The sequence below is a fragment of the Cricetulus griseus genome (assembly GCF_003668045.3).
Source record: "Cricetulus griseus strain 17A/GY chromosome 1 unlocalized genomic scaffold, alternate assembly CriGri-PICRH-1.0 chr1_1, whole genome shotgun sequence".
Taxonomy (NCBI): Eukaryota; Metazoa; Chordata; class Mammalia; order Rodentia; family Cricetidae; genus Cricetulus; species Cricetulus griseus.
In genome coordinates, this window is record NW_023276807.1 from 186,870,724 (window position 1) to 186,895,457 (window position 24,734).

At 42.3% G+C, this 24,734-nt stretch overlaps 1 protein-coding gene across 4 annotated transcripts in view; it reads right to left on the reverse strand.

Moving 5' to 3' along the window:
- The window catches only part of Ercc6 (ERCC excision repair 6, chromatin remodeling factor), a 73,202-nt gene that overhangs the window by 38,105 nt on the left and 10,363 nt on the right, over positions 1-24,734 (reverse strand). For all 4 annotated transcript variants that reach the window (XM_027389491.2, XM_027389492.2, XM_035452533.1 and 1 more), the window contains 2 exons: positions 20,922-21,645; positions 4,244-4,372 (listed from right to left, as the gene is read on the reverse strand). In XM_027389491.2, coding sequence (XP_027245292.1) covers positions 4,244-4,372; positions 20,922-21,645 — 853 coding nt within the window. The remainder of the gene's footprint in view (positions 1-4,243; positions 4,373-20,921; positions 21,646-24,734) is intronic.

Genomic DNA, 24,734 nt, shown 5'->3' on the forward strand with positions numbered 1-24,734 from the left:
TGAGGGGATGGAGACAGGTGACAGACACACAAACAGACAAATAAGTCATCTCACTGTGGACCTCGGTTTCTGGTGCTATTATTTAACCTCCTTTCAGTAGATGTGCCATCAACTTCTCTCAGTATTCTGTACGTCAACTTTAACAGTATGACTCTAGGTGGTAACGTCATAGCTCATAGTATAAGAAAAACTTTGGGATGTTTCCTGCTTATTAGTTTGGCTAATTATAATAAATGCAATGAATATGCACCTTGGAGAAAAGGATTAAAAATCAAAACCCAATGTAGTATGAAAATAAGATTGACTAATTTGAGGAGAAAGACGAGCTCCATAAATGCATGGCATGTCCTGGAGGACAATGGCTCCCACTCAAGAACCCATTTGCAGTGAGGCTCTGGACCAGTAGTCTGAAGAGGGCCTCACAATCAACCTGTACAATGGGGTTAGTGGCATATTTGATAGACAGGAAGCAAAGGCTCAGGAGAGACAGGGACAGGAGAGGAGAGAAGAGGAGGTGAGGAGAGGGGACAGAAGAGGGGAAGAGAGGGAGTGACACACACAAACAAAAACACAAGACACAAGCAAGCAAAATAGAAATCCAGAACTGTATGACTCCAAAATGATCCCACTTCGAAATAATCCAGCAAAGCAGCCCTGAACCAGGGATAATTTGTTCCCTTGAGGCATTTGGCAATGTCTACAGATGCGCTTTTTTTTTTTTTTTTTCAAGTGGAAAAGAACAATTAGGGCCTAATGGGCAAAAGCCAGAGAAGCTATTCATTCTCTAATGCTGTGGTCAGTCCCTACAGAAAATTATTTGGCCCAAAATGTCAAATGTGCCAAGGCTGAGGCAGCCCCGATATAGGAGAAACCTAGTCCTGAACTGGCTCTGCACACCTATTAATTCCAACACACAGAGGGCTAAGGCTTTCAAGCTTGAGGCCACCCTAAGCTACATGATGATACCTGTTTCAAAAGAACCAGAATTAAAAACAAAACAAGATAGATGAGATTTGCACTCAAGTTCCAGAATGTCTGGATTCTAGCCATCGGCCTTCTACCAAAGCACAGACGCCATGGGAGCAGCTCCAAGCAGGCACTGGACCACCTCGTGACCACCCTAAAATCAATCCACCCAACACAGGGCCAACACTCTGCTTCTCTAGGGCCCAAATTTAATTAAAATGAGAAGATTTTGGAATCAGCAGCTAGGGGATTATGAAAGGAATACAATCAGTTTGGTGTCTCTCAGAAGAAATCTGGAAGTGAACTGGACACTGCATTCCATGTGACCCTGGAGAATTAGCAACAGTGGGCTAGGTGCTTTGACATTTCCTACCCTAAAACTCCAAGGGTTTTCACAGGGTACAGAATAATATGAGTGAGAAGTACTACAGAACTAACTCAAGGAGAAATACATATGGGGCAGCCTAGGAACTGCATCTCAACAGCCAAAGATTATACAATGACTGGGTAAGGTACCACACCATAAACAGACCCTCAGACTTCAGCTGAAAAATATTCACTGATAAAGGAATCTGGTCAGCTGGGGTGTGTGATGAGCAAGGAATGAAAGGCCTGGGCTCTGGCTCCCTCAGAACTAGTAAATGCCCTCATTCTAAATATAAATACTATAAAATAACTACAGAGTTAAAATGAAAGCAGGTATAGAATCTAGTTTTCAAAATCTTTGAGAAACATATAAAATTTAATGCTTAGAAAGTTAAGTGATCTTTTAAGTTACTACAACAATAAAGAAATTACTAAAAACTTACCCCATGGGACCAAAGCATCAGAAAATAACCACAGATAATTGTTGAATCTTGGCATTGTCACACTAACCCAAGAGTGCATTTACTAGTTTGGTAGAAGGTAAGGTCAAAACAAATTGAAGTTTGTCATGAGGCTGTTAAATTATACAGATGAATACATTTGCTGGGCAAACTTTCAAAACTGAAATTCAGAAGTTAAACATTATCTTGCAGAAAATAGCACTTAAATGGAAAACTGTGCCTCCTGACTCCCTGGGGTGCAACTATACCCCATTAATTCAGTTCCACTGAGTGTAGTAAATAGAATAAAAATATATCCACAACTTAAAAGTAAACTGACCTGGCTAAAACTTAATCATAAAAAAGGTAGAGATCGGGGGCTAAAGAGCTGGCTCAGCAGTTAGGAGCACTTGCTGCTCTTGCAGAGGACTTGGATTTGGTTTCCAACACCTACACAGAAGCTCACAACTGGCTCTAATTCCATTTCCAGGGCACCTGGCGCCCTCCTCTGGCCTCTGTGGGCACTACATGCACATGATATACATACATGTAGGCAAAATACCCATACACATAAAATAAACTTTTTAAAAACAGGGAGTCTCTTCGTCCTCCTCTTTCTTTTAATAGAAGACGTGAAATCTAGTAACATTTATAAATTATTTTAAATTATTTTTGTGGATATAAAACAGAATACTTTACAGAAAGATATAATTAAGACAAATTTAAATCACTAGCAAGCATGTATTTGTATTAACTAAAATACAATTAATAGCCAATACAATGACTTTTACATCCACTCAGTAAAGTAGAACTTGATTCTGCTACCTGTGATACCTCTGTGCTAGAAAATCTGACACACAAAACTGCTCCCCACCCTGACTGCCAGGGACATTTTTGCTCAATCACTCACTAATTAGGCAGAAGATGCCCGTCCTTGTAAAGTCAGCTTAACCCATGATTTGGGTGTTTCTTTTTGCTAGTACAACATGGACACTAATTTACTTTTTACTTAATAAACAACTACTTCAGAGAAAATGTAGTCTTCATTTATCTTTCTACAGTTAATTTTCATCAGGGAGCAGAAATAAACGAGCTATTGGCCTTCCTGGACTATGAACTGACTTCTCTGCAGAAGTGATCAGAGATGTAGATTTTATCTATTAATCTGGTCAGGCCACCCAGCATGTCAGTTCAGCTAGGACCTGGTTTTACTATGTGTTTAATGGAATAAAATAACTCCCCCAACCCCAAATGTCTCCATGCAGAGAAAAATTAAACTTATAACATAAAACTATAATATGGAGGAGGCTGAGTGGTAGAGCGCTCACCTACCATAAGCAAACCCCAGATTCCATCCTCCTGGCACAATAATTGAGTAAATAAATATTATTTGTAGGTCTTGATCTTGCCTGGTGATGTCACTCAGTAGTACAGTGCTTGTCATGTACATACACTCCCCATGCACACAGAATAAAAGCTCCTTGAGAGGAAGGAGGAAGAACATGCTATTTTAAGTGGATATCATTCCTGAGTCAAGGGCATGACTGACAGTTGAATGTATGAAGGACATTAAACTTCATCATCTCACAGAGAGAAGTTTGCATCCTGCTCTATGAACTGAGGATGCAAACAGGAAAGAGGCTTTCTGGTGGCTTAACTCCCTCTACACCTCTAAGGAAGCCTTCCTAAAGCATCTTGTTAAGTAAATCCACAGTGAGGAGACAGGAAATGTCCCTTGGCGTTTCCATCCATCACGGGAGAACTGCCAGCCATACAGACCGCTAAGCATGCATCTATCATGCAGCACCTGGTCGGTGGTCACGGCACTCAGCCATGTACACACAGAACTAACGTCAGCTTCCAACAGCAACTTAAAACTCGAGGTGTTGTCTATGTCTTATCAGTTGACATTATGCAAAAAGACATCCACATAAAATATTTAGATGCACATTTGGTCAGCCCAAAAATATTATACCCTTAGGTATGACATAAGAGCCTCAGAAAACAATCAACGATTTTTATTTCCACACAGAAGTAAAACAAAAAGCAAAAATCCTCCCCAAGGTTTGATTTTAATATATATAACCCCTCTTAGTGATTTTAATATGCACGTCTTCTTAAATAAATTAATCCAATTTTTAAAATGAGAGGTTTGGTGCCTTAGAATTACTAAGAACAAAATCATAATTTGATGCAGAGGCTTTTAAATGTGTTGTTTTTAGTCTGCTGAGACAAGTCCATACAGATTCATCAGTTTACAAACATACCCAATGCGCACCTTAGTCAATTTATTATCATCTAATTTTAATGAACAGCATGTGGCTAAAATTTCATTTGACAGTGTCTGGATTTGCAATAAATTGCTGCAAGTACCTTAAGGGCCCACAGGTAACTACTGTGTAATTTCTAAGTGTTAATTTGTACACAATGGCTTGATGACAAACATAAAGGACAGAACAAATGGCACATACTTAAAGAGCTTTTTGAACAGAAAACCTGGCACTTTGAAACCTTCATCAAATTCGGCATCACTTTCCTCAGAATCATCTTCAAGCTTCAGGCGTTTCTCTTTGTCCTGCAGCCTCAGTTTATTCCACCTCCTACAGTGAAAAAGAAATCATATTTCCATTATCTTCATTATAAACTAGATTAAAATAGACAGCTCTGGATTATGCACTGGGAAGAAACGGGCAAATCAGAATGGCCTTTCTGGCCTCTGCTGCCATCACTACCCAGCACTGACAGTCTAGGAAAACCAAGTTCCTCCTGCCCCCTCAAGTCAATTCTTACTTGAATTATTACAACTCCTCGAGAAAGATTCCTGTATCTCTCATTTCATTATCAAAACCACTTACTCCTCTTCAGCACACCCTAAGGGGAGACTTCTCTACTAGCTTCTAAGATACATGACCTTCATCCTAGAACAGACTCGGGAAATTTTCAATATAACTGAGCATTTCCAAATGGTAATACAGTTTAACAAGAGCATATTTTATTTAGAACTGGTGTTTCTCTGCTGAAAATAATTGTCACTAGATAAAAAAACATAATATTTTGAAAAGAAAGTGAATTTTTGTTCAAAATTGCTGTATCCAGTATTTTTTCTAATTATTCAACTGAAGAAGATCAAAGATGAGATTGTACTGATAATCACACCACCCAGAATATGTTAATCAGATAAACAAATTTTTAAAAAGAGGAACATCTGTATTTCAGAAGAATGATGTCATGCTTGTTCTGTGCAAGCTATAAAGGTCCTGCAACACACCTCAGCTGTGCAGAGGGTGCAACCACTATGAAGGTCCTGAAACACACCACACCGTGCAGAAGATGCAGCCACTATGAAGGTCCTGAAACACATCACAGCTGTGCAGAGAGAGGGTGCAGCCACTATGAAGGACCTGAAACACATCACAGCTGTGCATAGGGTGCAGCCATTTTCACATTTACATTTTTACATTCCCACAGCTATAATGAACTCTGATGTTTTAAGCAAAAAGAAAAGCAATTACAAAATAAATAACCTTGGATGCCATTAATTTTTTTAAAAAAAAGTATTTCATTAGCATTCATACAACTGACATCCTAAATATTACAACATGGTAGAAAAGGAATAAAGCATGGACTAATAAATGCTGGAACTACAAGCTCATAGGAAGACGGCAACACACACAGTCTTTTAACTTCCACTGACTATGCAAGAGTAGCAGAGACTGTCTGAGGGAAGGCAAAGAAAATATGAGAGGCTAAGAGGGACACAGTGCTGGCTGGAGAACCAATCACAAAAGCTTCAGGGCCAAGCCGGAGTGATGGGCAACCCACTCCGAAAGCTGCTAGCAGGTGGTAAAGCACATCCTTCAAAAATTCAGCTCTTCAAAGTAACTCACACTTATGCTCAGTAAGAAAGCACTAGATGGGGATGTGAAACTTTTCAAGTCCTATCAGGAGTTTCCAGAGATGAACAGCAAACAGCAGAGGCGCTATCCAGCCAAGCCTAGAGGAATAAATAGCTGTCACATACTATGGTACTTCTTTACAGAAAACACTCCCAAAGGCCACCTCTTCTTCCCCTTTGTTATGACCTCCATGCAACGACCAAGTGAGTTCTCTAGGTGGCCACACAGTCTGCTGTCCTTCAGTTTTCGTGTCATTTACAATTTTAGTTTTGTGCAATGGTGTCCTGCAGTGGTTCCCAACAGGGACAGCTGTGCCCCTCATCCCCACCCAGTGCAATCTGGCAATGCCTAGACACATACCTGGCCATTATTGAGGCCTCCTGTGGGGGGTGGGGTCCAAAGTTTCTGGACATGCTACCACATGACCTCCGCAGGAGTACACTGGCTATTCCCTGCCTATCATGAAGGTGCCTGAGATTCAAGTCTCAGATGAGGAGACTACAGACAAGTTAAGCCATGATGGCAGACTTAGGACAGGTCAATCCTCCAGTAAAAATGTTACATAACTACCTCACATATCAAAAATGTCAAGAAAGCCTCGTGTGCAGGAATGTTCAGAGAATGCACTGGAAAGGCATAGTCATTCTCCTGATGCATATCCACAGTTTCAGGTAATGAGATAATCCTTGGTACCCAAACCCTGAACTAAGCATCAAATATCTATAAAGATGCCTCTACTCAGCAAATCCTGTCGGTAAGGTGACACTCCGAGAATCACAAAAGCTACCACAAAAGCTGACATTCCTCTTCAGTAATCTGGCAAGGAGGCAAATAGAAATTGCAGAAGGTACTGGCTTTAGTAGTTAGCACATCAAGGTAAACAACGGCTTTTCCATATCACACAGTACATTCCACTCAATACATGACAGCTATTTCCTTAAACTCTACCACTCAATGTTTGTGGCTGTTAAATTTCCCACCACACCATCCTGCATTGACAAGATTGCATCTTCTCCTCTTGCCTTCTACTCTCTGTCCTAAAATATGCAGGCATCATGTTGCCACAGAACTCAGCACCTAGGAAACCACATAAGCCACCACAGAAATGATTACATCCCAGAGCCTTCCGCTTCATAAAGAAAGATGAAAGCCCTTAAACGTTCATTCAGTTTGGCCAAAGAATGAGTGAAGGTGGTGGGGATAAATCACTATGGTCAACAAGCACCTGAACCACTGTGAAGACAAATCACCCAAGAGCAATCTAAGAGACAGAAAATATGTCTGGCTCAGGCTATAGACGGCAGTATTTCCTTGTGTGGCTTGGGGATCACCATCAAGGAGTGCCCACAAGAAGGACATGGTACAACCTGGAAAGGCAGGAGCGCTGAAGCCGCCCAGATACAGAGAGAAAGATGTTGCGTAGTGACAGGTGCTTGTCTGACATGGGAGTGCAAGGCTTGGTTCTACACCAGTTCTTCAAGGCAAAGAGAAAGCAGAGCAGAACAACGGTGGCTTCTCCATCTGAGGTACTGCCAAGAGCCTTTCTGTTCTTGTTGTTAATTATCCCGTGTGCACACCTAGAAGTGTAGATGCACACGCGCTGTGGTGTGCAAGTGGAGGTCAGACAACTTTCACTAGTGGGTTCTCTCCTTCCACATAGATAGGATCAAACATAGATGGTCAGGCTGCTACAAGCAGTTGTACCTTCTAGGCCATCATACCAGCCCAAGAATCATCTGGAGGGCCCTTCTTATCATGACCTCTAGAATCGAGCTTGTCCTGCAGCTGGACAGGCTAAGCAATCTGTCTGGCCAGCAGGTGCAAAGGGGCTAACTGTGCTATGAATATCCTGCATAGAGAGACAGAAGCCCAGGCCCCCACACAGTCTGAGTACAGACGGCTAGAATCAAACCCTGTTGCGTTTATTAGTGATGTTCGTCACCTTTCTGTCACAAAGGAAAAATAAAAACTAAGAAAAATCAACTTAAAAGAGATTTATTTTGATTCATGGCTTCAGAGTACACGTTCCGGTCACGTGACTCTGATGTTTCTGGCAAAGGCATAGTGGCAAAGAGCATGAGGTGGGGCAAGGTTGCTCGTCTCATGGTGAAGGTAGCCAGGAAGCAGAGAAAAGGCAGGAAGGAAGCAGGAACAAGGCATAGTCCCCTCAACTAGGTCCCTCCTCCTAGGTTCCCATCAATAACCTCTCAATAACCCATCAAATTATGACTGACAATCAACAGATGAAAGTATGAATGAGGCCAGAGCCACTTCTCCAAAACACTACCTCTGAGCATTGCTATACGGTATCAAGCTTCTACATACATGAATCTCTGGAGAACATTCCAGATCCAACCATGACAGGCACCCTTAACCCTCAACAAGAAACTTAACCTTGCCAACTAAGTGTCCCAAACAGCCTTGAAAAGTTGAACAGTGATGCCTACTTCACTGGGCTATATGAAGGACTGACTGAGGGTGCCACATGCAAAGACATCCACACAAGAGTGACAACCTAAGTGCTTAACTAAAACACAATCATACAGATCACGTATGCTTGTTGAAATCATCACGCTCACTCTGTAACGGGAACTACCACTAGCTTAAGAGAAGAAGCAGAGACAATATGCATTTCCATATAATCTATATGCAGTAATACAATGGCCCTCAAGGTTTCACAGAACTACAAGAAGGAATGTACATCAGTGAAAACTATGACAGCTGATTAAAAACATGTACAGCAAATTATTATCAATGATTTGACCAAACAAGGACACCTACCCTTCAGAAGATACCTGCTGGAGACTTTTTTTTTCCCCATGGACTAGGGATATAGTTAAGTGGCAGAGTACATTCTTAGAATGCACAAGGCTCTGGATTCACTCTCCAGCACCAAAAACAGAAATAAAAATTTGACCAAACATTTGAATACTGTCTGAAATTTGGCTGACTTTTATATAACAGTAACAAAAGGCGCACGCAAAATTACTAATTGGCTGGTGGCAATAAATGGTCCAACATCTACGTTTTTCAGAGAAGAATAACTTTTTCATGTTCTCTATCCTCTCATTTTAAAAAATCCACACATGTAATAGTCACAGCTGCAGCCACATAAAGCAAAAGTGCCTGGTGTTCCCTGGCAGAGCTTCTAACTCCTCATACAACTGCCATGTTCAGCCTGCTGCTGACTCCACTGGCAGCCACTTAGAGGGGAAGCCAGTGAGAAACATAAACTTAAATTCTCATCAGATGCAGGCACAGAAAACACTCCTTGGCTTCCCTACATGCCTGCAGGAATGAGACCCTGGCCCAGGCTCTGGGGCCTAGGGCTGATGCTGCAATAATGTCTGTCAGAAGCAACCCAAATCCAGAATAACTGGCTGAACTACACCAAGGCTCACATAAACTATTGGGGTGCTTTGTCAATGGAAACCTAAGAATATACGTTCAAGCTAAGTGTCACCATTTACTGTTAGTTTTGGAACTTCTAGTATTCCAAGGACAGTCAAATTATCTAAGAGAAAAAGTACAGCGGGCTGCACTCTGCCATGTCTTATATGTGGCCTGATTCTCTTCAACTGCATATCCAGTGCCCAGCTGCTGTCCACCAACATGCACAGCTTCACACTCGGCAGACCCTTCAGATGCCGTGCTTCTTTCCCTGTCCTGACCAACTAGTTAGGCATCCTGTCTACCAAACGCCATCCTAATCATTACTACAACCTCCCTGGCTCACCAGGAGTCTCCTCCACGGTGCTCAAAGTGCCAGCATATAGTGAAATCCTTATCTGTCTCCCAATTCGAGTGGGAAACATCAGAGGACAGAAAACAGCGTGATGCCCTAGAGCTCACAGCAGCCTCTCAATAAATGCTGAGCAATGAATGATGTTCAGGATTGGGCTCCAGATAAGGAAGACAGAGGCTGAGAAGCCTGATATGAAAATTATCTAAATGGGTCATCCAGCAATGTTTCTAGAAACTTCCTGTTCTACCACCTCATTGAGAGACTATCTCTTGCTTGCTTCCTTAATCCCACCAACCTCACCCCAAGGCCCCATCCCTTACTTTGCCTACTAGACAAGCATGATTACAGTCTGGGACAAAGGCTGGCCCATGAAGAGGGCAGCTAGCTACAATATGAGAGACATTCGTAACTTAGAATCTTAGGATAATAATAATAATTTAAAAAGAGGTAAGGGAAGTTCATTACTTTCAGCAATTAAAAGCAAAATACATAAGACAAAATTTCTTATTTTCTAAACTGAGTTCCATTTTCAGATTCACCAATGGATCCACTTGGTAACAAACCTGGTTTCTGTACCCCAGTCAGTAGGAAGAATCAGGGACCCCAATTTTGATTCCAAGCTTTTCCAGGACCAATTGAAAAGTATGGGTGGGTAAAATATTCCTCTACTTCAAAAAGAATTCTTGGGATAGGAATGGAGTTGTTAGCTCTGGCCCATGTTTTTTTTTTTTTTTTTTTTTTTGGAGACTATCCTGGAACTAGCTCTTGTAGACAAGGCTGGTCTCGAGCTCACAGAGATCCACCTGCCTCTGCCTCCCAAGTGCTGGGATTAAAGGCGTGCACCACCAACACCTGGCTGCTCTGGCCCATGTTTATATGACTCTATAGGAAAGGAATAATGCTGTTGATGAACTCATCCTCATGTTTTCCTTTATGTCACTCTTGTAACAGGTGCTGCTGCAAGCAAACTGAACCATGAGGGTATTGTATTCTCTTGGGGTGGTCCTACTTCCTGTAACCCCCATCAGATTCCAGTGGTGGCCACTAGAGTAGAACCAACAGAGAAAAACACTGAGAAGAGAAAGCTAGATATAGACAGCAAGCTGTTTTCAGGGCCTTTAACTGGGAAGGGGAGGCCCGCACTCCAGAAAATTCCCCACTGCTGCACCGATGTCCTTGACCAATGAGCCAAATAATGGTCAATTATAAAGTCAAAATGATAGGATTATGTACAAAAAATATCAAAGAAACCACACATGTAGTAGATGACATCTGACAAGTTTATGTAATCTTTACAAAAGATACAAAATCAAGGTCTAGAGAGATGTTGGCAGTTCAGAGCACTTCTTGCTCTTGCAGGAGATCTGGGTTCAGTTCCCAGTACCCACAGATGGATCACAATCATCTGTAACTCCAGCTCCAAGTGACAGCGCCCTCTCCTGACCTCCATGGGTACCAGGCACATACATGGTGCATATACATTATTCAGCCAAACAAAACAAATCTTTTTTAAGTTTTAAATTTAATTTCTTTGTTTTTGTTTTTTTCTGTTCTTGTTGTTCTTTTGTTTGTTTTGTTTTGGTTTTTATTTTTGTTTGTTTTTCCGAGACATGGTTTCTCTGGATAACAGCTCTGGTGTCCTGGAACTTGCTTTGTAGACCAGGCTGGCCTCAAACTCACAGAGATCTTCCTGCCTCTGCCTCCCAAGTGCTAGGATTACAAGCATGTGCTGCCACCACCCGGCTTTAATTTTCTGAACCTTCGTTTATTAATCTTTATTTTTATTTTATTTTCTGTGTATGGGTGTTTGCCTACAATATCTGTCTGTGCACCACTGGCACATCCCATGCCCGCAGAGGCCACAAGAGGATGTCCTGCTTGCTGGGAACAGAATCCAGGTCCTCTGGAGGATCAGCTTCTCTCTTCTGCTAAGCCATCTCTCCAGCTCATTAAAAAACAAAACACACACACACAGTAAAATCAAGAAACATTAGTTAAGTATAGTTTAAACATGAACAAATAAATATCAAAACACCTATTGCGCCGGGCGTTGGTGGCACTCGGGAGGCAGAGGCAGGTGGATCTTTGTGAGTTCGAGACCAGCCTGGTCTACAAGAGCTAGTTCCAGGACAGCCTCCAAAGCCACAGAGAAACCCTGTCTTGAAAAAACAAAACAAAACAAAACAAAACAAAAAAACCTATTGCAGCTGGGTTCACAATACAGGACCCTAGCCCCAGGAGTTTAACTCAAATACACAGTTTGGGGCCAGTCTGATTTACCTGAGCCTGTCTCAAAACAATAAATGAAAAGAAACAAAGAGAAGAGAAAAGAAAAGAAAATTAAAGAACAAGTAAACAACAAAAACTATGTAATGCAAGTCTGGGCCTGTGGGATTTGAACCAGGTCCCCAAGAATTGAACACTGCTTTGCTACTCCACTCCATCACAGCCTGTGAAATGGGCAGGACATTGTAGGCATGCCATCCTACATCAAAGATAGCAACGGATCTGAAAATCAAGCCACAGAAGACCACAACAGGGTATTCCTTAGAAGAACTGTGGGGACTCACAATACAACCTTGACCTACCTGGGCAGGGGTCTGGTGCCCCCTACTGTATGCAAAGGAGAAACAACCACAGATAACGAGAATGGTGCCCACGTTCATGATCATTAACAAAAAAGTATGGAAGATACAAAAGCATAACAGCAATGAAGCTAAATTTGTAACAGCTAATACTTACCCATACATACTTGTAAATTGGTAAGCTGCTTCTACTTGAGAACAGTCACCTCAAAACTTCAAATGCAGTGTCTGAGAACAGTCACCTCAATGCACAGTGTCTGAGAACAGTCACCTCAATGCACAGTGTCTGAAAACAGTCACCTCGATGCACTGTGTCTGCAATGTCTTTCAGATTCTCTCAGAACCTCTTTTCAAGGTTCTTCCTAGTTTGAAAGAACCTTTGCCTTCAGTTTTGGCTTGTGGCATGAGAACTCAATGACAGCCAACAATTACAAGCTCCTACTTGTAGTCTTGTCTGCTGTAGTCTTGAACCTATGGACAGGGTACTACTTGGATCGGTTTTACAGATGAAACTCAATCTCATGGCTCCCAGTTGTGAGTCTGACACCCTGACTTCATGGCCTATGATTTCCAACTCAGATGTGGCAGCTGGCTAGCCCTGGACAAGGTTTCTGTTGGTAGTGGTAGAGTTGTTTTGTTTTGGGCTTTTTCTCTTGGGGGCATATAGACAACTTTCAGGAGCTGGTTTCTCCATCCACCTTGTTGAGGACTTGCTTGTGGTTTCTGCCACTGTGCAGATACCCCATACTACCCAGCCTGTGAGCTCCCAGCAGATTCTGTCTCTAGCTTCCATTTCAGGAGTGCTAGATCACAGATGTGTAGAATCACACCCAGCTTTTCACTTCAGGGAACTAAATTCAGGCCATCAGGTTTGTGTGACAAGAGCTTTTACCCCATGAACCATCTCTCCAGACCCCTGGACAAAATTTGAGATTGCACATACATTTTATAAAAGACATATTTTTAAAAATATTCCTACACTTTACAATTTATTTAGTAAAGACAAGGAGTAATGACTGAGATGACTGATGTCCAGGCACTAACCTAAGGAATTCACATTTATTAACTCCTTTAATCCAACAGAATAGTTATTTTACTTTTCCCCAGAGAGAGACAACTGGGGGAAATCAAGGTGTACATTGGAGATGGGGATGCCAGCCCAGTCACATAGGCTCTCCAGTCAGTCTGCTGCTTCTTAGTTATTACATCACAGCATCTCTGAATGGGCGTTTTCCAAACTCCCAGACAGGGTCAGTGATGACCTTTGTAATGAGGGTAAACCAAAGCTCACACCTCCAGCATCTGTCCTAGCATCAGCAGTGCTCAGTGACCTAGGGTACAGTTAGCTGTACAGCCTTTGGGGCTGGTTAATCTCTGTGTGTGAACTGTTTACAAGATTTTATAATAAAGCCTATTGTTTAAAAAAGATTAGCAATACTACAGATTGCTTCTGTGCAGAACGACTCGGCCCCCACTTACTAAGGCACAGGGAAAGTCACAACCCACTGTCACCTGACACCTACAGACTCTTCAAAGTAACAAAAGCTGCCTGGCAGTTCTGACTACAGATGATCTGAGCTGAACCATCCCACGAGACACACTTAACACCAGACAAATCGATGGACACAACTGCCCACACCAACCCACTAACAGGACAAAGTACGCCTATTAACGGGAACTGGCAAACATGAGGAGCCTCGAGTTGTCCAGTCAAAACATGAGCATGCCCCTCCCAAACTCCACTGTCCTCACTGCCCTGGTCTCTACACTCTTTTTACGGCACAAGGATCACTGGGCCCAGCACCATTTTAAGACCAGAAAGGGGGAGGGGGGAACACAGTCAAGTCACTATTAATTCTGTGAAATTTCAAACTCAAGATCATTCTCAACTTATTGCAATTTCTGTGAAGGAAATTCTACAACAGCAGCACAATTGGGTAAGATCTGATTTTTGAAGGTATATCCAGACACCAAGCTGGGTATTAAATACAGCTTGCATTTGTGTACTGTGATGGGTTTTCCATTTCAGACAGCTAAGACTCCCTTGCAGATTAGCCTCATTTGCAAATTGAGGGACTCAGTGTTTTACTTTCCTTATCTTCCTTTTTACGGTCTATCTGGGTGGACTTAATTGGTACATCTGAGAAGATGAAATGCCCTCAGTTAGGAGTCCAGACCTCACGGGGTAAATTAAGACTGATGCAGACAATTATGCCCTGAGCTGAGAATGAAGGTGTGCACAAAGCAGAAAGCGGAATTAGTCTTCATTTGTGTCTTGGTTTTGTCATTTCAAAGCCAGCATGCTCTCTAAGAAAACATGTGTGTAGGGGGGAGGGGGGGGAGACACATGTTCTTTTCTCTTCAAAATTTAGATTCCTATGAAGAAAGTTAAAAACAAAAGCTTATTTCTTTGACAACTGAGCTCCTGGAAACATGCGAAGAACAATCTTTAAATTGTTATATTTAGGTGTCTAGAACAAATCTAGATTAAACTTTAACCTTAGATTTTCAGAAATTAAACTTACTTGCACCTTTCTGCAAGGAAAACAATTTGGCTTTTGCTTAAGTATATACAGTCTAAAACTGTGGAATGCCCACCATGTCCAAGCAAGGAGCCAACTGAGGAAGAGACAGAGACAATCCAATGCAAACTGAAAGTAGGCAGAAGGGGAGGAAGAGGACCCACATCACCAAGAACTTCTGAGAGCACCTGTCTTCAACAGGAACTGGACCCCAGACAGGGCGGAGCTGAGCCCCCCCCCCACACACACACACACCTGTGAGGAGAAAATCCTCTTGCAGACAATATCGTGAGTCCTCTGCAGCAGCCCCAGATGCGGCTGGATTCCACACAACCTTCCCCTTCCCAGGGCCCCCAGGGCTGTGGCGATGAGGTGGTGCAGCTACTCAGGCTGTTCTTATCGCATCAGATGCTATTCTTCCGCAAACCATAGAGGACTCTTAACCTTCCCAATAAGACACCTCAAAGTTCATCCCAGCTTACCTGAACCCTTTCAGGATCTGACCCTTAGCAGCACAAGGGACCACCTGTTCCTCCCCAAAGATGTCCATGTCACTGTCGAATCTCCACACTAGGATCCAACTTACCGACCCGACAGAAGCCCAGGCAGTGCCCAGTGAAGGGCAGTAGGGAACATTAGCTTCCCGTATGATAAAACCTGAGACAACTAGAAGACATTTTGTTACATTTACACAATGAATGGAGCTTTTATCAGCATTTTCAACACTAGTTTAGTCACATAAAATAAAAATAGGACATAAGAAGATAAAAATTTTAAATTAAAAGATCGCACTAAGGTGAGTTGAATCAGTTTCTGCGCCACCATCTCTCATATCTGCCTCTGAAATGTACCACCTCTGTTGTTCTTTAGAGGTAAGAGCTCTTTCCTTCACTGACAGTGAGCAAAGCTTAAGAAGCCATCTCCCTAAACCATCTCCAATTCCCAGATTCCAGGTTTCTGGTTTGCTCTCTTGGCCATCAAAGAGGCTGCTATGTGCTGCTTCTTGGCACCACCTTGTGGTCACATGTTGACACTGCACTTTCCACCAACCCCACAAAGGAAGGAAACATACAGTGCCCAGCTTCCAACCTCAGCTTAGCAATAAGACTATGGGCAAGTTGATTATAACATATTTGTGAGGGCCACTATGACTGTAACAAGGAAGAAACATGTATGTGCAAGCTCAAAGACTGGAATAACAGAGAAAAATATGTAAAGATTTCCCCATCTTAATACTGCTGTGTATTTACAATTAAAAATAAGTGGAACAAGACAGAAAGCCAGTAAGCCCAGCAGGGGATCAACTAGAACCAACTTCAGGCTGCAGCCCAGTGTACCAGATGAATTGAGGAGACCAGCACTTAAAACAGTATGCTTCTGGCCTCCCCTGTGTTGGACCGACTGGAGGTGAGGGCTGGAGGATTATCTCAAAAGCAATACCATGTTACTTTAAGGTTGAATAGAGAAAGCCTTGCACCTCAAACCCCAAAGTCCTTACCAATTTTTTCCAATGGCCTCAAAAGCAGAGACTCTTCTCTACCCTCTTCTTGTGCCCTCTCTTACATATGCACAATTATCAAGGCACACAAGGAAAGATTTTAGGAAAACCAAATCGGCCAAAAGCTATGGCCTCAGGAGGGAAACAGTAACCAACATACACATCTTAACAGTTTCCAGCTCAGGCAGTGCCACCCACAGCATGCCTGGACACACTTTGGGATAGAATTCTCATGCTAGACCTGCACAGTCATCTCTGGGAGAAGAGCTCCCAAAGGTTTTGCAAATCCAGCCTGGGTGCTGCAAAGCTCTGCTCCGGTGCCTGCTCCTTACTAAGGATGCACAGGCAGTTCACTAAGCAACTTAAATCACAGCTGGCCAGACCAGAACTAAGAGCTTCTGGGTGTGAATCAGAGCTAAATGATATATGCTAACCCTACTTCCACCGGCAGAAACCAACAACAAAAAGTCTTTGGAAGTTCATGCTCTCTCCCCTATCTGAGCAGTGCTGACTACTGCTGGGGAAGGAGGCCAGAGCCAGGAACAGTTCTGTTTTACCATCTCAAGGTTAAAGAGCTGGTAGGAACGCTGCTGATGTCCCTTACCCACCCAGGGGAGCCAGGATGGACATCACTGAGGGACAATGGTATTCTTTCCCAGCCCCTGAGAAAGCCTGGATCTCCTGGAAAAGAGACAACCACTCCCAGAAGCTGGAGCTGGCAGGTCCAGGGGATGCTGAGTTTCTGTCCTGATGGGAAGGGCTTGGATATCAGTACTCTCCACAGATCACCACCATCACCCCATCTCTAAGGCAACACAAATCAGACACTGAGGAACTGTTGGCCTCCAAAGCACAAAGTGAGACAGAATAAAAAGAAAACAAACTATAGGGACATGGGAAAGGAAAGAAGCCCCTCAGGCTGGGATCTCAGTTGTCCTTCTTGCTGGTTGACAGTCAAGAAACATAAAGAATACTACAGAGGAAAACTCTACATTTCCTAAAGATGCTGATGGGATGTTAAAACAACAAATAAGCCATGCTTCCTTGAGGCTAGAGTATCTTAACTTTGACTTAACAGTATCAGCACTCTTTTCTCCTCCTTAAACACAAGCAGCGCACCTCTTACTACAGTACAACTTCATATACAAATGGGAATTCTTTATGTAAATAAGTAAACCAATTCTCATATATATATATATATATATATATATATATATATATCACTTGCTCTGGAGACCAGGCTGGCTTCGCGCTCACAGAGATCCGCCTGCCTCTGCCTCCTGAGTGCTGGGATTAAAGGCATGCACCACCAATGCCCGGCAATTCACATATTTTTAAAGGCTATCCTTTGAATAATATAATTTAGAAAGCCACAAAATCACATATATAAAAACTGTAAAGACACCTAAGGGCTCATCTCTCTATTGAGGAGCCCAAACCCATGTCTCGGGGACATACTAAACATCTCTGTCCATCATGCTGAAAGTGTGTACTACCCTGTATCTTCACTCTAAGCATGCTGACTTGGGTTCACTGACTTGTCCTCGGATGTTTTTCTATGGTGTAACCAAGAGTTTGGCTTAACTGAGTGAGATCCCTGAAGGGTAGCTGTGTTGAGCTGCATCTCCTTACTGTCACTGTCATGAAGTATCTCCCTTTCAGTGACACATCTGAGACTCAGGCTAATTTACCACATGCCACAAAGACCACGCCAACATGTTTGAGCTAGTGAATAGAAAAGGCCCTCCCTGCACTGCAATGTACTTCCTCCAGCAAGTCTCCTCTGCACCTGATCTGAGTTCACTGCTCCCTTCATACTTAGGTTATGTATCGGTTCATGTCCACTATCAAAAAGCCTACGAATTCCCCGCCAGAAATCCTCAAAGCCAGTCCCAAGATACAGACATGCATTTGCATGTGGAAGCAAAGACCAAGCAACGGAGCTGACTTCACCTCACAACTGAGAAATGAGTACACAACACCCAGGTAGCAAGTGTCAGGCACAGGTACAGCTGACTTGACCACCGTGCTGGGAAAGGTTACTCATGGGTCCCAGCTTCCAGGCTTGACTAGACATGCGGATCTGCATCTTGCCAGGACACAGATAATTAGACTATGGACTGTATATCAGCTCCAGAATGTCTATTTAGCTCGGAGATCTCTGAAGCACCAGCATTATGTTAAGAAAGATAACCCTAATGGATACCTGCACATATCCAACATGAGTAAGAGCCAACAAACATCGACTTCAAAGCATAGCTCCTGCTTAGGAATATTCAGAAATTTGATCTACAGCAGCCCTGGGACCCACCTGAGGATCTCAGTGCATAAAGGAATAAGACATGGGAAGGGACAGTGTAGGTAGTTTACAAATGGTGAGAACATCTCAGACTGACCTGAGAGCTTGGGCCTAATCAGAGAAAGGAAGACTGTAACTGCTATTGTCCAGTCTAGTGGTCACACTGCAGAAATGGCCTAAGAGATTCCTACAGGGCATCTAACTAAACCAACGACTTTCAACCTGTGGGTCAAGACCCCTTTGGGGGTCCAACAACCCTCACAGGGGTCACATATCAGATATTTTGCATATCAGATATTTACATTATGATTCACAATAGTAGCGAATTACAGTTATGAAGTAATAACAAAATAATTTTATGTTTGGAGGTCATCACAACATGAAGAACTGTGTTAAAGGGTCCCAACATTAGGAAGGTTGAGAACTAAACAAAGATGGCTTGAAAAGATAAGCCTGGAACTAGTGAGAAGGCTGTGACTCTCAAGCTGAGAAAACCTATGGCCTGAGATGTTCATTCTAAGGGTTTCCCACCCTCACACCCAAGAGTGTAACAGCATTGTAAGCAGCAGAGTTTCCCACCCTCACACCCAAGAGTGTAACAGCATTGTAAGGAGCAGGCTAGAATCAGTATGCACTTACTAAGTTCTACATAAAGTTCTTAGCCTGGTTACATATGCTTAGATTTTAACCACTTTAAAAAAAAATGTTTTCTATACTGGAAACTATGGATTTATTGAGATTGTTCTAGCATTCTATGATTAGCAACACTGAAGTTCTTTTTCAGTCCAAGGACTACTACTACAATTCAATCTGTCTAAAAAGATCAACAACACATAACAGAATTCAGTGACTGGCAAATTTCAAACATTAATATGCTTCTCAATACTCAGCATTTTATTTTCTTTTAACATCCCCCAATCGAAAGCGCACCAAAGGAGATATAATATAAACATTTCAATGTGTATATCTGCAGCTTAACAGCCTTAATAACAAGCTATAAAATTTTAAGAGCTATCGTATTTTGGTGGCAATTAAGAGTTATTGATATTTCTAAAATTCATCTGAGATTTTACTGTAACTTTAGCAAAAAAAATAGATATGATATGGCTTTGGAAATAATAAATTGTTTTACAATTTTAACATTATTAAGAAAAACTTATTGCCATGAAATTAAACTATATCCATATTTAAAATTCAATCAAAATAAATTGCTGTTTAAAATACATTTAATATTGACCCAGTTTAATGAGAAGACTATATATTGCTCCACTTATAATCAATATGTTATGATTAACACTTTTATTAATTTTCTGCAGTAAAGAGTGACACTATTCACTATTTGAAAGTATTGAGCAGTATTCCTCAAACATTACAGCTATTAGGCATGCACACTAACTAATGTCATAGTGGGAAATGACAAACATCATTTCCCATCAATGTACTACCATACAAGGAGTTACTAGAATGGCAGTGTCACTGGGCCTCGAGTTATTTTTAAGAAACTGGGCATGGTGGCACACGCCTTTAATCCCAGCAATGGGAAGGCAGAGGCAGGTCAATCTCTGTGAGTTTGAGGCCAGGCTGGTGTACAGAGCTCTGAGTTCTAGGACAGCCAGGGCTACACAGAGAAACTCTGTTCTTGCAGAAAAAAAGAAACTCTGAAAAGGTTATGCAGTGTATGTGGAGCGTGGACTAGAATTACGGCAGTTCTGAACTGACGAAAACCAGGAGGTCAACTTTCACCCAGGATGGCCAACGGAAATCTACTGGAAACACTGTCAATTACGTCTTCTCTTGCTGAAAATAAAAGCACTGCTGACTGGCCAAAGCCATCCCAATAGTAACTATTTTAAAAGTACTGGGTTCCTTTCTCCTCTGACCTCTGCAGACTTCCTACAGAGCTCACCTAGAAACCTTGTGCTATCGTGCTGAATGCTTTTCCTAGCTCACAGAAAGTACCCAGAAATGGCAGCTGTAACTCCATGCAGACACTCAACTTCCCTCTTCTCTCACACCAAGTGCTGACAAAGTCTGAAGGTGAAAGTCAACTCAGTCTTAACAATGCCATATGGTAGTAAGGGAGGGACATGTACTGTGCACGTAGTGTTTTTATCTTCAGCATTATGGTGATCTATAATTCTGTACACAACTACTTCTTCAAAATCAAGGAAGTGGGGGATTTGAGAGAGAGCATGTTCGCCCATGCCACAGCACAAGCTTCAGCTTTTTCTGAAGGGAATTTCTCTAAAATGAGTAGCCTACCTCATAAGGAAAACACCAAAGGCACGGCAGCACCTTTTCCTTTCCGACACCGCCTGCAGGGTGACTACTCTGAGTAAAGACCACGCAGCTCCTGTCAGTCCTCTCAGCTCTTGCCCAGCCTAACCCTCTGCTCATCGCAGACTTGCCTCTGAGATAGAATAAAGACTCTGAAGTCTTTGGGGCCAGCTCCACTAAGCAGTCCACGTCCAGGTTCTCATGGCTAAGGCAGCAAGTCCAGCTTCTGCACATATGGGTGTCTAGTGCAATATGTATCTAGAATATTAAGGTCTTCAAAAGGCTGCCTCCTAATCCAGCAAGTGTCACAAGCCCCAGCACACTAACCTTAACCGCTGCTTATAATAAGCTTCATCGCCGTCATCGGGGCATCTCGCTACCTTGCGACCTCCTCCTCTTCCTTCCATAGCTTCATCTTCTTCCCCAGAACTTGGGAAAAAGTCATCATCCACGTCCTGCACTGGGACTTTCTTCTGGTATTTCCGGCCCTTCCGCAGAGGCCTCAGTTCATAGGTGACGTCATCGGAAGACAGGTTGGCCACCCCTTCCTCCTCCTTTTCCTCCTCTTGTTCTTCCTCCTCCTCCTCCCCAGACACCTCCCCTTCAGTATCTCCCTCTGCCTCTGGCCTCACCTCAGGCTCCAGAGGTTTCTTCCCCCGGGACAGTCCCACTTTCCCCTGGAACTGCAGCGCCCTCTTCTGGAGCTTCCTAATATGCTTCTTCAAGCGCTTATCTGCTTGGGAGAGGCCTTGGCTTCTCTGGCCTGGTTTGGTCTCATTTGGTTCTGCGCATGACTCAGAAACAACCACGGCTTTTTTAGCTGCTCTTTTGTTAGCAGTTCGTTTCTTCCTTTCAAAAGACAGTTGTGCTTGGTCAGCCAAGTATTTTTCAAAGCCTGATACTTCATTGAGCATTATTTTTCTAGGCTTTTTCTCCTGTTTCTGAGGGGCTGGGGTACCAAATGGTGTCATCTGGCCAGTGCGGATAAGCTCTTCCCAGGTGGCCTCCTGGGCAGGCATGAGCATACTGCCAAGACATGATGGCCCTGGCTCTGAAAGGGAAACAACAATGAAGACTCGAGTAAACTCTCAAAGACCACAAAGGAAACAGTAACTCATTCAGACAGTAAGAACTTTCAATAACTCACAAAATAAATCAGTGGACTGAAGCACAGAGAAAGTTTATTATGACATTTACATCCCACATGTAATATATTCCTTTTTAAAAAGGTAATTTCTCAGTAACTTGTCCCCAAAATATGACACTGTATGACAATGGTACAGGTATACAACGGAACACTATGCATTTTTTTCAAAAGATGAAATTATTATACCTATGACAACACAAAATTGGAGACTATGCGAAATGAAGCAAGTCAGGCATAGAAAGACAAGTCCTGTGTTCTCTCCCGCATACGTGGAATCTAAAAGAGCTGGCCTCACGGAAGCTGAAAGTAGGATGGTGCCTATCAAGGGCTGAGAAGAACACTGGGGAGAAAAGACAAGGCTGATCCATGGTACTAAATCCCAGTCAAACAGAAGCACAAGTCTATAGTGCTATTTCACAGTAGGAGCAGTGCAGAGACAACAACTACTGTGTGTTTCAATAGCTGGAATAAGGGTTCTAGATGTTTTCACCATAGAAAAAATGATCAATGTTTGGGAAGACAGCTATTTTTTAACCTAATTTACACACTGCACAATACATATGCACTGAAATATCCCAACACCTCATAAATACACTAAATGTTTACCTGACTATACACTAATTCTTTTGTCTAACTTTGAATTCGAATAAAAAATGTACATTATAGTCATATTCTCTGTACAAAGGCAGGCTCACCTATACATTATTGGTTATAGACAAACTTAGCTGTTTCCTTATCAGTTAAGAAGTAGTCCATGAGAACAATCCCCCACGTTTCCATATCATTGCTTTGGCTAACATTCAGATGGATCTCAGTTCATGGAATCAGCAAGCCTAGCTAACAGAGACATAAAGTACTAACTTGGCACTGCCTACAAGTCACTGCCAGTCACTTGTATCAGACTGTCTAACCTTTTGACATTGCCACAAGGCACTGGCATCTACAAATGTGTTGGGCTGGATTCATAGCTATCCTGGGACACATATGGCCCACAGGACACAGATGGCACATGCCTGGCCCACTTCCAGTATGGGAAAACTGAATTCCACAGTTGCAATACAGTGAGTGCTCAATAGCTATATTGACCAATGGCCAGCACACTGACCAACAAAAAGAGATTCCCCTCTGCAGAAAGGTCCATCAGAAGCTGGGAAGATGGCATACTATGAAAACATGAGGTTGTAAGTTTAACTACTCAGTACCCATGGGAAGCCAGGCATGGTCACAAGTGCTATAACCCCAGCATTAGAGCAGAGGCAAGTGGATCCTGCAGGTTCACTGCCTGGCCAGCCTAGCTGCAACAGCAAGCCCCAGGTTCAATGAGAAACTGTCTCAAGAAATAAGGTAGAGAGAAACCCTGTTTTGAAAAACCAAAAAAAAAAAAAAAAAAAAAGAAAAGAAAAGAAAAGAAATAAGGTAGAGAATGACAGGGGGAAAGTCCTGATATCTTCTCTGGTCTCCATACACACACACACACACACACACACACACACCCTCCCTCCCTCCTCTGGTCTCCACATATGTACACACATGTACACACAGAGAGATCTACTGGATGCTACCATGCTAGCCTTGTGATGTGAATAACATGAAAAGATGAACTAAACATGAAGATATGCCAAGTACAGTCACCCAGAAACACCCCTCTCACTAACTGAAGCTCACCTGCAGCAAAATACTTTATCAAGTAATCAAATAAATAAATATTTAAGAAGACCTATCAGGCCAATGTCACCAGTCAATTTTTCACTAATCTTGCACTGAAATATACATCAGAATACACAAATCATAATCTCCACAAATATCCACAGAAAAACAAGATCTGTAATTATATATCAGCATCCAGATCAAGTAGTAGAAATTACTATTATTCCTGGAGCACCCTCCATGCCACCGTCAACCTCCAGCCTCCTGAGATACTGTCAGGCCTGACTCATGCCAGGCTTTGTTCATGTCTGCCAGCTTTGCCTGGCATTCTCATATGAGATCCACACTGATTTGTTAAATTGAGTTGAACTTACTGTTACCACTATTCTGTGATTATACTACAATTTTCTCTTTCTACTATTAATGCAGTTTGGGTGGTCTCCAGGTTTGGGCTGCTAGATTTTAGAACAAGGCTGCCATGAATACTCTGGTATACATCCTTAGGTAATAAAGTACATCTAATTCTTTCGTATGTTAAGCTTTAGTAGACACTGTTGAATAGATTTGCAAAGTGGCACTAGCTTAAATTTCAAGTGTTGAAGAGTTCCAACTGGTCCATGCTCTTGCCAGTCCATCATTTCACTGATTCCCACTGAAGACAGAAGGCCTTTCAGATTCACTGACCTTATGGACAACAGCTTTCATTGAATCTTGAACCCTCTGTTCTTAGTCTCTTGTCTTTAACTTTTTTACTAGATTTTTTTTAAATGCATTATAAATTCAAGCCCTTTGCATATTCTACAAATATATTCCCCACCTATTCTGCAGCTCCCAGTCTAAACACTATCTGGACAAGCAGAAGCTCTTGACTGTTATTAGAATCCATTTAACAAACCGCTTTCTTCCACGTGTACGTTTTTGGTCTTGCTTCAGTCTTTGCCTCCCCTAACCTCAGGATTGTGATAATGTTTTCCTGTGTTATGTTCTCAAAGCTTTGTATCATTATATTCAGATCTATGATCTACTTGAGATATATTTTTATATACAATGTAATGGATCAAGATTCATTTTATTTTCATGTAGATTAGTATTACTGATCAACAGACCTTTCACCATAGCACTGCTTATGTGCTTCTTTGTCATAATTAAGTGATTATACATAGGTGGGCCTGTTTCCTGAATCTTCTACTCCATCCATCGGCCTGTCTGAGTAACCTTGTGCCACTACCACACAGTCTTAATCACTATGGTTTTATAATAGAGCTTGGCATTGTGTTCTTTCTCTTTTCTTGGGCAAGGAAGGGTAAGATAAGGTCTTACTTTGTAGGCTAGGCTGGCCTCAAATT